General features: G+C 44.2%; 2 protein-coding genes across 5 annotated transcripts in view; one reads left to right on the forward strand and one right to left on the reverse strand.

The window, feature by feature from the left end:
* LOC137424388 (interleukin-1 receptor accessory protein-like 1-B) overlaps positions 1-8,320 on the forward strand; it is a 139,011-nt gene extending 130,691 nt beyond the window's left edge. The window contains exons 13-15 of the mRNA XM_068111794.2: positions 437-589; positions 797-857; positions 7,526-8,320. Of these exons, the coding sequence (XP_067967895.2) occupies positions 437-589; positions 797-857; positions 7,526-7,542 (231 nt within the window). The 3' untranslated portion in view covers positions 7,543-8,320. The remainder of the gene's footprint in view (positions 1-436; positions 590-796; positions 858-7,525) is intronic.
* Positions 8,321-10,160: 1,840 nt separating this feature from the next.
* LOC137425787 (fibroblast growth factor 13-like) overlaps positions 10,161-12,500 on the reverse strand; it is a 264,740-nt gene continuing 262,400 nt past the window's right edge. For 2 of the 4 annotated variants that reach the window (XM_078775378.1, XM_068114509.2), the window contains one exon: positions 10,161-12,500. This exon is cut by the window's right edge and continues 697 nt beyond it. The gene's annotated coding sequence lies outside the window, so the exon portion shown is untranslated. The other 2 variants (XR_013623014.1, XR_013623013.1) reach the window with 1 other exon arrangement.

Consider the following 12,500-nt stretch of genomic DNA (forward strand, 5'->3'; position numbering starts at 1 on the left):
TTTGCATGAAACTGGTACAATGGATAGATCCATATGGAGGAATGCCATCGTTTGATCAACCCTCTGAAAACCAATTAATAAGCCCCCGTTTCGGATTAAGTCCGATGGGGACTAAAAAGGGGGAAATGTTCATGAAATGGATCATTTAACTGCATGGATGGATGGATGGATGGATGGATGGATGGATGGATGGATGGGAGGATTTTGCTCTGTGGAGATTTTGTTGTGTACCGAGCAATGGAGGTCAACTTGGACGGTTTGGTCTGAGAAGGTTTGTGATTGATAAGCCTGGAAGTGCCATCGATTGTAGTTTCCTGAGAGATCGATCGCTCACTGCCGAAGACCTTTCGAGATTGGCCAATTGGAGATGACCTATTGATTCTCATTGTTGGGAATGTGACCGAATGCTGATAAGGATGTTTCCTTTTCTTCACAGGTGCTGCCAAAGGTGTATTGGAAAGGAGAGAAGTCCCAGCCACTGAATTCACACTTTTGGAAGCACCTTCGGTACCTTATGCCTCATCAGAAGTTGCACAGTTTGTCCTCGTCTCAAGATCCCATTTCTACCACCATGAGCAATGGCACGACCGTAAGTTTTGGATCTTTTTGTACCTGGCGGAAGACCGTTCATCTCAAGTGCATTGTGGGTGTACACATCAAAACAAAGTAAAACGGGAGAGACTGGTTGTGGAATTGCATGATGAACTTGACCGCTCTCCGCCTTGCCGCTTCATCGCTTGTAAACACCTGGGTTCTCTCCTTGCCACTCACCACCTGTTCCTATTTCCACATGCAGATTACATCTCAAAACAATGGTTCCCTCTCTCTGGATAACTTATCACCACTCCTAACCACCGGTGGGTGCATTCATGTTTTTTTCCCCCAACTAACCACTCCAAGGTGATTTTTCCTGGTTCTTTTAACTGGGGAATTCTGCCTCCACCTGGTTATCTTTCGGCTACCTTTATTGTAAGGTTATCGATGCAGTCATTTCCATTGTATTACAATCCGCACCCATTCCAGGGGCTTGTGGGGTCGGATCTCTACCCTAAATGTTTCGATCAGGTAATCAAAAAGTCAAGTGAATTGGTGATACACGGTGTTATTGTTGTGTGTTGTTTGAGGAATGTTTGTAGTGCATGTGGAATGGCCGAATTCAACCTTTCCTCTGTTGGGAGGTGTCCCGCATCTCTTTATCGGAGTGGGATAGGGTGGCCGGGGTGGCTTCTTCGGAAGGGAGAAAGGGAAGGGAAGAGGAAAACAAAGGTGTTTATTACGATCGCCAGAGGGGACGGTATTCCATTTGGGTTTTTGTCTGTTTGTCTATATGTTTGTATGTTTGTCTCTATGCTTGCCTGTATGTTTGTCTGTTTGTCGGTCTGTTTGTCGGTCTGTCTGTCTGTCTGTTTGTTTGTCTGTTTGTCTGTCTCTTTGCCTGTCTCTTTGCCTGTCTCTTTGCCTGTCTCTTTGCCTGTCTCTTTGTCTGTGTCTTTGTCTGTCTCTTTGCCTGTCCTTTTGCCTGTCTCTTTGCCTGTTTATTTGCCTGTCTCTTTGCCTGTCCCTTTGCCTGTTTATTTGCCTGTCTCTTTGCCTGTCTATTTGCCTGTCCCTTTGCCTGTCTCTTTGTCTGTCTCTTTGTCTGTCTCTTTGTCTGTCTCTTTGTCTGTCTCTTTGTCTGTCTCTTTGTCTGTCTCTTTGTCTGTTTCCCCCCCCTGTCTATTTGTCTGTCTCTTTGCATGTCTATTTGTCCGTCTATTTGTCTGTCTATTTGCCTGTCTATTTGCCTGTCTATTTGCCCGTCTATTTGCCCGTCTCTTTGCCCGTCTCTTTGCCCGTCTCTTTGCCCGTCTGTCTGTCTGTCTGTCTGTCTGTCTGTCTCTTTGTTTTTCTCTTTGGCTGTCTGTTTGGCTGTCTGTTTGGCTGTCTGTTTGGCTGTCTGTTTGGCTGTCTGTTTGGCTGTCTGTTGGGCTGTCTGTTGGGCTGTCTGTTGGGCTGTCTGTTGGGCTGTCTGTTGGGCTGTCTGTTGGGCTGTCTGTTGGGCTGTCTGTTGGGCTGTCTGTTGGGCTGTCTGTTGGGCTGTCTCTTTGGCTGTCTGTTTGGCTGTCTGTCTGTTTGGCTGTCTGTCTGTTTGGCTGTCTGTCTGTTTGGCTGTCTGTCTGTTTGGCTGTCTGTCTGTTTGGCTGTCTGTCTGTTTGGCTGTCTGTCTGTTTGGCTGTCTGTCTGTTTGGCTGTCTGTCTGTTTGGCTGTCTGTCTGTTTGGCTGTCTGTCTGTTTGGCTGTCTGTCTGTTTGGCTGTCTGTCTGTTTGGCTGTCTGTCTGTTTGGCTGTCTGTCTGTTTGGCTGTCTGTCTGTTTGGCTGTCTGTCTGTTTGGCTGTCTGTCTGTTTGGCTGTCTGTCTGTTTGGCTGTCTGTCTGTTTGGCTGTCTGTCTGTTTGGCTGTCTGTCTGTTTGGCTGTCTGTCTGTTTGGCTGTCTGTCTGTTTGGCTGTCTGTCTGTTTGGCTGTCTGTCTGTTTGGCTGTCTGTCTGTTTGGCTGTCTGTCTGTTTGGCTGTCTGTCTGTTTGGCTGTCTGTCTGTTTGGCTGTCTGTCTGTTTGGCTGTCTGTCTGTTTGGCTGCCTGTCTGTTTGGCTGCCTGTCTGTTTGGCTGCCTGTCTGTTTGGCTGCCTGTCTGTTTGGCTGCCTGTCTGTTTGGCTGTCTGTCTGTTTGGCTGTCTGTCTGTTTGGCTGTCTGTCTGTTTGGCTGTCTGTCTGTTTGGCTGTCTGTCTGTTTGGCTGTCTGTCTGTTTGGCTGTCTGTCTGTTTGGCTGTCTGTCTGTTGGGCTGTCTGTCTGTTGGGCTGGCTGTCTGTCTGTTGGGCTGTCTGTCTGTTGGGCTGTCTGTCTGTTGGGCTGGCTGTCTGTCTGTTGGGCTGGCTGTTTGGCTGGCTGGCTGTCTGTTTGGCTGGCTGTCTGTCTGTTTGGCTGGCTGTCTGTCTGTTTGGCTGTCTGTCTGTCTGTTTGGCTGGCTGTCTGTCTGTTTGGCTGGCTGTCTGTCTGTTTGGCTGGCTGTCTGTCTGTTTGGCTGGCTGTCTGTCTGTTTGGCTGGCTGTCTGTCTGTTTGGCTGGCTGTCTGTCTGTCTGTTTGGCTGTCTGTCTGTCTGGCTGTCTGTCTGTTTGGCTGTCTGCTGGTCCGTCAATCACCTACAGGTCACAATTTTAAACCGATTTTCACGAAACTTTACCAAATTGTCCTGTTGGTCATAAGAAGAAGCCAATTGATTTTGAGGTCAAAGGTCATCTTGAGTTCAGATTTCTAAAATTGTCTTTTTTCATCCGATTTACCTTGAAAGTTGAACACCATATTGAGTCATTAAATTGGGTAACCAAGTATTTTTGAGGTCAAAAGGTCAAAGGTCAAACTCCTAAAATCATCAATTTTCATTTGAAAAATCAATTTTCATCTGGTTGAACTGAGCTTTCATTAAGATCATAAATTTAAATCTTAATGAAATAGACAATTTGATGTATGAAACATTTTTTGGGGTGTGGCGGCAGAATTGTGCCTCTGCACAATGTCTTTCTTTGTCTGTGTGTTTGTTTGTCCACATAGAACGTGAGTATGCTTTTCTATGCAACCATTGGTCCGATTGGCAAGAAATATTCACCATAGGAGCGCCTCCTATGGAATTTTTTGAATGATAAATATGACGTCGTAGGTCACGAGATACCTGCACCTTCTTGGAAAAAACTTTGCATTTCTATATCTCCGAAACCGCTCCATGGGAAAAATTGAAACATGGCTCATTGTCAAGTACTCCCCATGGGGAACAATACAACATATTGTTACGGTCCGCGGATTAGATGTTATTTTTACCGAGCGGAGGTAACCGCGGTCGAACAGTTGTTCCCCGACTAAACCCGATTCACCCAAACGTTGGCCGTATCGCGCCACAGATATTCAATGGGGAAAAGACTAAGACGCCGAATGCAAAGAGGAAGGAGAAGAAGACGTACAGAAGAGTAACGGGGTTTATTATTTACTCACACATAAGCAAAAAGAGCAGTCACGATTATTTACAGGGGACATGAGACGCAGGTGACACAGTGAAAATGACTAGCTTATACAGACTTAGTTACTACCCAGGACAGCACGAACAAAACAAACTCACGTACGCAAATGGGGAACTTGCAGGCAGGAATGGCTGGAAAGGATGAGCAGGTGGGATCACAGGGCACAGCGAGCAGGTCCACTCCGGGCGGGAAGCGGGGAGCCGGCAGCTCCTTGTAATCCGCTTTACAGCGCACGCCGGCAGCTCCTGGTATTCGGCTTTACAGCGCACGCCGGCAGGGTCACTCGCTGCCCCGTCAGGGCTTCATGCGGCTGGTTGAAACGGGGCTGGACTCATCTGCCGTATCTCTTTGCAACTCGTTCGTAAAAGTTCCTCTGCTTTCTCTTGGACCCTTTCTTTGTCGTGTACCTCTCCACGCAGCTCAGCTCGTATTCCCTGCCTCTCACTTCTCTCTAGCGCGGGACTGACACGCCCCCTTCGGTTTCGGTACCGCCCTCCCCCCTGTGCTCTGTTTTGTGACCTTGTATGGTAATCCCACGGGCTTGTCTCCTTATTTGGGCATGGCGCCGACGGCACGCCCCTCGTGGCGAGCCACGGGCTTGTTTCCTTATTTGGGCATGGGGCTGAACAGCCCCGCCCTTCGTGGCGCGCCCTGGGCTTGCCTCTCCCGGGCGACCCCGCCCCTCCTGTTCAAACAGAGCACGGAGCACATATTCACTATAGCAGCGAACTGAGAGGGCGTGCACCCCACGCTTGTGAACTGCTTTACCCACAGATGGAGAGTTTGGCTGGGAAATGGAAGTATTGAAGGGGAGCTATTCTTAATTGATTCGGTGCAATGGAGTATTATTCTAATGGAAGACAAGGCCTTACTCTAAAACACATAATAAGATATAAGCTACTGAACAAGGGTTTTATCGGGTCCTGCAATGTGGTGTTTCATGGAATAACTACCGGGACGCCCTTTTTACCTTTACACAACTCTGGAGGCAGGAGGGGCCATATTCAACCAAGGTTACACAACAATTTACCACTACAATACACACAATAAAAAAAATGCAATCCTCATATCCGCAACAATATATTCATGATGTCGTCGGTGCCTTCATTATGACATCATAATTAGGCAAGAAAAACGCTTGATCCGATCAGCTCGAAATTTCTTGAGCATGATCTACACACAAATTGTATGGGAAAATTAAATTGATGATGTCATCAGTCACGTGGTTCTGCAGCCATATTGGATTAAACATAAATCTACGTTGTTAAAAAAACACACACACAAACACAGCAGCTAATAAACACCACACAAAATACACCACACAAACACATCCTGGTGAAGGTCTGCAATCTCTGATTGCTCTTTCTTGTTAAATTTTAATTACTAGCAAACGTACCCGCCCTACGTGTGGGGCTTCAATTGGGAGGCCCAAATGAAAAGGCAACATATCAGAAATTGAAGGCTTTTTTATTTTAAACGATTCATATAAACATCCGTTGAATCATATCGCACGCAAATCATCAAAACTAAATAGTACATGGCGCCCATTTTGAAAAAAGATTGAATTCTGCAAAACGGAAGCGGCCGCTACACGTCTTTCTCAGTCGCACGTTTATGTGTGAAGAGTGCGCGCCGAATCTGTAACACGGAAGCGGCCGCTACACCTGTTTCTCAGTCGCTTTGCACACGCTGCCATGTTACTTCGGAGCCGTACGTTTATATAGGAAGAGTTCGTCAGGAGTCGATCTACTCTCTCCTGGTACGTAGAATAAACAGTATTTGTAGAATTTCAACAAAAGCCACATCACTGTTCATATCGGTAAATATTATTCCATCGTGTTTGGAAAAACTGGAAAATTGGAAAACTTGGAGAAATTGGAAAAACACTGTAGCCTATTTAACTCCGGGGGGTCCCAGGAATACCCACCCAAAATATTGTTGCGATCGGTTGAGCCGTTTTTACGGTAAATTCGAACGGACGGACGGACATTTGGTGAATTATAGTAAGATTTAATATATCGATACCACATGTGCTGGCACCGTTGACCCATTTCCATGAAATAATTTTCTATCCAGTTGTGCTTCACCTGGATTTCAGAAAGGTAATGAGATTATTTGAAGTTTGCCTAAATGTTCCTGCTCAATTTATTTTTGACGTTGTCTACTTATTGAGAAGAGTGATGGAAATGAATGTAGAAGGAAGTAGAGGACGGGGAAGACCGAGAAAGACTTGGCTAAAGGTGGTGGAACAAGAAATGTGAACAAGAGATGCAGAAAATAGGGCAAAATGGAGAAGATCGTCATGGGGACCGTAAGGCTAACCCCCGCTCTAGCAGGGAAAATGGCCTTAAAATGCATGTTGTTGTTGTTTGTTTGTTGTCTACTTATTATGTAAGCAAATATAATGCAATTTTTATTCCCTCCACTTTTGCCTGACTTGCGTGCTTTCCTTTAGTTGCCACAGGTGTCCTTTACTTGCTTCCTTTTACTCCTTTATTTTCCGACATCCAAACCCAATCCCTCCACACTCTCTTATTTGGCCTTCTGCTGCACCATACATTTTTCTCAATATTGCCCTCTACCTCTTTACCCCAGTGCAATTTGAGTATAGTTGACCTGCTAATGAACCCATTGAGGTGTTGTACCGGATGCTAACTATTTATTCGGTTCTGCTGCTTTGAGTGTTTAGTACCCTGCGCTCGCGAAGCGCGAAAAGCGAGGTTCAGCATTCAGTTGTGTACGTGTGCCGTGTGCCGTACGTGTGCCGTGTGCCGTACGTGTGCCGTGTGCCGTACGTGTCTGCATTTTAAAAATTCATTTTCTCGTCAACCGTTGGTCCGATCGACACGACATTTTCATCACAGGAGCGCCTCCTCCTGGATAATATTTTAATGATTGTTCTGACGTCATAGGTCACGTGGTACAAGCGCCATCTTGTTAACCTTCTGTGATGTTAGGGTTAGTCATTGTCATTTATGTTAAGATTTATTTCAGTGTTCTCACAACCCGCACAGACACATACCTGTGCTCCATTACACCAACATGCGTGTGTCATATTCACAAGTGGATCATTGTCCCCCGTCGCACCGCTGAGCGAAAGGGTGACTGGTTTTCCCCTCCGCCCGTGTCCGTGCGTCTGTGCGTGCGTCTGTGCGTGCGTGCGTGCGTACGTGCGTGCGTGCGTAAGCGAAGGACCGAATTCTAATGTTGGTGTGTGGGTGCAACCCACGTCAAAATCCAAGATGGCCGCCGCCATGTATGTCTGAACCTTGTGAGCGAAATATCTTGAAAACTAAAGGAACTACTAACTTCTAATCTGGTGTTTGGGTGTATCTACGCATAAGGGAGAACGCTATTGAATATTGGGTCGCCACGTCACAATCCAAGATGGCCGCGTCGCGTCCTCCACTTTGTCAACTCGCATCACTTCACCGACGGAGGACCTAGGCACAACGCTTGTTTTTCTTACCTTGCAGAAAGAGTTCCGCTCTGATGGGAAGGTTCCTGTGCCAGGCTGTGAAGATGACGCCATGAGTCTCACACCGGTAATGCACGGCTAACGGTGCGGCCATTGCACCACCTGTCATGGACTAGGTCGCGCAGCTCGTGGAAGCCTTGATGTTCCTCCTACCACAACATGAGGGCGCTTACGTTCGAATTTTTCTTGCTACTTATATCCTCCAAACATGTTCGCACGGACGGGTGAAACTTGATGCTGTTGAAGTGAAGTCGGTGCTGAATGGCTTCCACCGGCCCTGCTGAGCATTAAGATTGCACGGTCCGTTTGGCGTCCCTCGTATCCACAGGTTCAACGAGGTCGTGCGTGATTCTGCCTTTAATGCAAAGTGATGACGTTTATGAATCCAAACCTGGATTCGAATAACGTCTTGTGCTATAAACCTCTGGATAAATATCATCATGGACACAATGGGCCAGGGTGGGACTGAGAATAGTAAGACAATGTTGGATTTTGGAGGTGGAATGTACATAGGGGGCATGGGTGGGATGAATTGTTAGATGAGGGAAAGAAATGTGGGGTGGGGTTGGGGGCTACAGTGGGGAGTGGGGATCGGGGAGGGTGGGGTTGGGGGGCTCCGGGGAGGGGGGCGTTGAATTTTAAAATTCTGCCCTTTGTGCTGACGTAATACTGTGTACAGACGACTCTCTTGTATGTAATTTGCTAAATGAATGAATGTTTTTTTGTTAAATGGTTACACATGCAAATTCCTTCAACAATAAAATTGCGAAGCACGATAGACAGTGAAAGGAAAGTCAGCGAGTCACACCTGAGTTTTTTTTGTTCCTACCTGTGCACCTGGATCTTGGTTTGCGGTTGGTTTACGCCTCGGAATGACAATTGCAATGATCATGCACGACAAACGAAATCACTTTTATTCATCGGTCACGGTGCAAGCCCCATGATGATAACAACTATCCCTGGTCTTATTTCCATCAATGTTCTTAAACAGTCACCACTGAAGATGTCAAAGGTTACTGCGGGTGCTAAAAGTAACACGAGAGAGATGATGATGTGTGTTAGACCCATTAATGAGGCCCAAAGCTTTAATACCTTTCACTGTGGAAGGTGGAATGTGATCTTCAAGAAAGAGGATACTCCATTGTTGGAAATACGAACAGGGGGAACTCGGCGTCCCTTCTCCCTCCCCCCACCCCCCTGCGGTAGGGGTGTTCATGGCTGGGATTTCAGGATATATTGGACTTTGAAAAGCTATGGAGTTATTGGTCTTATAGAGTCATGGTGGTTACCTTTTGCCTCCGTGCAGCACTGCCTGACCCCACATCCAAATTTACACTTTATAGCGGCCTTTGGAGGCCTCAAAACGGACTTCGAGGCCAGCATTGTTACCTTGAAAGCTTGCCCAGATTCTGAAGTATCGGTACCCAAAATGTGGGGCCTCCAGATACCACGGTTAGGCCGTGAAAGGATATCGTACAAACACACACAAACAAACAGACACACACACACAAACAGACATGCACACACAGAAACACATACACATACACACACACAAGCACATACACAAACAGACACACACACACACACACAGACATGGACACACAAACACATACACACACAGACATACACACACACACAGACATGGACACACAAACAGACACAGACACACACACACACACAAACAGACACACACACAAACAAACAGACATACACACACACAAACAGACACACACAAACACATACACACACAGACATACACACAGGCACACAAACACACACAAAGAGACACACACACAAACAGACACACACACACACACAAACAGACACACACACACACACACAAACAGACACACACACAAACAGACACACACACAAACAGACACACACAAACACACACACAAACAGACACACCCACACAAACACACACCCACACAAACAGACACACCCACACAAACAGACACACCCACACAAACAGACACACCCACACAAACAGACACACCCACACAAACAGACATACACACACAAACAGACAAACAAAAACAACCAAACACACATACAAACAAGCACTTGAAAATATTTATAAAACAGGTTCATTGTTATATTAGTTTGGAAAGGTTATTGGATCGAACTAGACCAGGCACAGTCGGCCTCTGGCATTTATGTTTGAGTGGTCATCCCCGAAAGCTTTACCGTATAAGTTACTTTATTGGTTGATCACAAGTTAGCATTCTTAAATAAGGTGATCTTGCTGAAATAACCAGGGATCTGAGACTTGTTTCATTTGAACGTCATAATCCAGATGTCAGATTCATTTCTCATCAATTGTAGATCCGTTGAGAGTGACGTCAACGTGCCTTTCGTGCCTTTTCTTCGTATGATGGTTAATGGTGCAAAGGGCAGCATCAAGTTGGTAAAGTGAAGATTTGTCATCTTTGTACACGTAATAAATAAATGGTCCTTATCACATTGTGCTTTGAATCAAGGTGATGCAAATTTTTGGTTTCTTAAACAAGGACGTGCTTATAAACAGATCCAAGCCTAGATAAGATCTTTGTTTGAGAGCACGAACATCCAATGTTAGTGGATTGTTGGAGTGAAGGCGTACAAAAAGAGAGAGGAAATCTCGATAAAACATCGTTTGCAATCCAACTTTTATTTTACAATAATTTTGTGTAACAAAGACCATGCACATTAACACTGGCATGCAGAATAGCAGTGAAATGAATTGTACACCTGCTCTGTCATGTTCACGAAAAGGAAAAAAAACCTCGAGAAGTTCGCGAAACGAATCCACACTCGATGTAATGATCCTTAAATTATTTACCGTTACAGTCACGTTATGATCTGCAAAATGTACAGCTCCGACTGATTGTGGAATTTTCTTAAAAATGCACGAACCATGGAGTACTTTACGTAGCTTTGAGTGGTGTTTTTTTTTTTTAAACAAATGAAATCGAAACGTACCCGTGGTGTGTTCGTGACGTCAAATGTAGCATCGGCGATTGGTTTGTGTGCAGGGGGAAAATAAAAAGTTGCATCGTGAATTTCCGGTGCAACCAAATTTGTTCGATTCCAAAGAAGCACGATTGCTATGAACCCGCCATGGATGGGATTGTCAGGATCCGTGCATGCTCCGTTCCACTGGAAACGTGGCCCAAAATGATAATACCGTGTATCATCTTCTTTCCTCTTACACACATCTTGTTTGGCAACAATAATTTATTTTACCTTTTGAGGTATTGTAGTCTTGTAAATATAGCTTAAACAACAACGGTGTCAATCGCAGGCTCGACAGACGAAACAAAACGATAAAGGAATGTGCACTCCAGGGCATCATGGGAGATGTTCACACAATAATTCCTGAGATGATTCTCTTGTATTCAACAAAGCACGGAAGCGAACTTAAAGAAATCTCCGCATTTTATAATCGATCATAACGGTGAACTTCAAATTTGATTTCTTCAATCTGGGAGAACGTAAAGGAATAACAAAAACACTTGGATATTGTAACAGTCAAAATGGATAAAAGTACCGATCGAATGTATGTTTGCGTGAATGAATTTAAGGAATTTCACATGTCACGACAGGTGCAATTTCCAGAGATCTTGGAAATAATTTTTAATGCTTTTATCATAAAACATCCACAAAATGTATGTTTGCGTGAATGAATTGGAGGGCCTTCACCTATCACGACAGGTGCAATTTCCAGAGAGATCCTGGAAATACATTTTAATGATTTTATCATAAAACGTCCACAAAATGTATGTTTGCGTGAATGAATTTGAGGAACTTCACCTATCACGACAGGTGCAATTTCCAGATATCCTGGAAATATATTTCAATGCTTTTATCATAAAACATCCACAAAATGTATGTTTGCGTGAATGAATTTGAGGGCCTTCACCTATCACGACAGGTGTAATTTACAGATATCCTGGAAATATATTTTAATGCTTTTATCATAAAACATCCACAAAATGTATGTTTGCGTGAATGAATTTGAGGGCCTTCACCTATCACGACAGGTGTAATTTACAGAGATCCTGGAAATAAATGTTAATGATTTTATCATAAAACATCCACAAAATGTATGTTTGCGTGAATGAATTTAAGGAATTTCACATGTCACGACAGGTGCAATTTCCAGAGATCTTGGAAATAATTTTTAATGCTTTTATCATAAAACATCCACAAAATTTATGTTTGCGTGAATGAATTGGAGGGCCTTCACCTATCACGACAGGTGCAATTTCCAGAGAGATCCTGGAAATACATTTTAATGATTTTATCATAAAACGTCCACAAAATGTATGTTTGCGTGAATGAATTTGAGGAACTTCACCTATCACGACAGGTGCAATTTCCAGATATCCTGGAAATATATTTTAATGCTTTTATCATAAAACATCCACAAAATGTATGTTTGCGTGAATGAATTTGAGGGCCTTCACCTATCACGACAGGTGCAATTTCCAGAGATCTTGGAAATAAATTTTAATGCTTTTATCATAAAACATCCACAAAATGTATGTTTGCGTGAATGAATTTGAGGAACTTCACCGATCACGACAGGTGCTATTTCCAGAGATCTTGGAAATAAATTTTAATGCTTTTATCATAAAACATCCACAAAATGTATGTTTGCGTGAATGAATTTGAGGAACTTCACCGATCACCACAGGTGTAATTTACAGAGATCCTGGAAATAAATTTGAATGCTTTAATCATAAAACATCCACAAAATGTATGTTTGCGTGAATGAATTTGAGGAACTTCACCGATCACGACAGGTGCAATTTCCAGAGATCTTGGAAATAAATTTTAATGCTTTTATCATAAAACATCCACAAAATGTATGTTTGCGTGAATGAATTTGAGGGCCTTCACCTATCACGACAGGTGCAATTTACAGATATCTTGGAAATAAATGCTTTTATCATAAAATGCTTTAATGCTTTTATCATAAAACATCC

Source organism: Myxine glutinosa, chromosome 4 (genome assembly GCF_964187855.1).
Source record: "Myxine glutinosa chromosome 4, kmMyxGlut1.1, whole genome shotgun sequence".
In the NCBI taxonomy this organism is placed as follows: Eukaryota; Metazoa; Chordata; class Myxini; order Myxiniformes; family Myxinidae; genus Myxine; species Myxine glutinosa.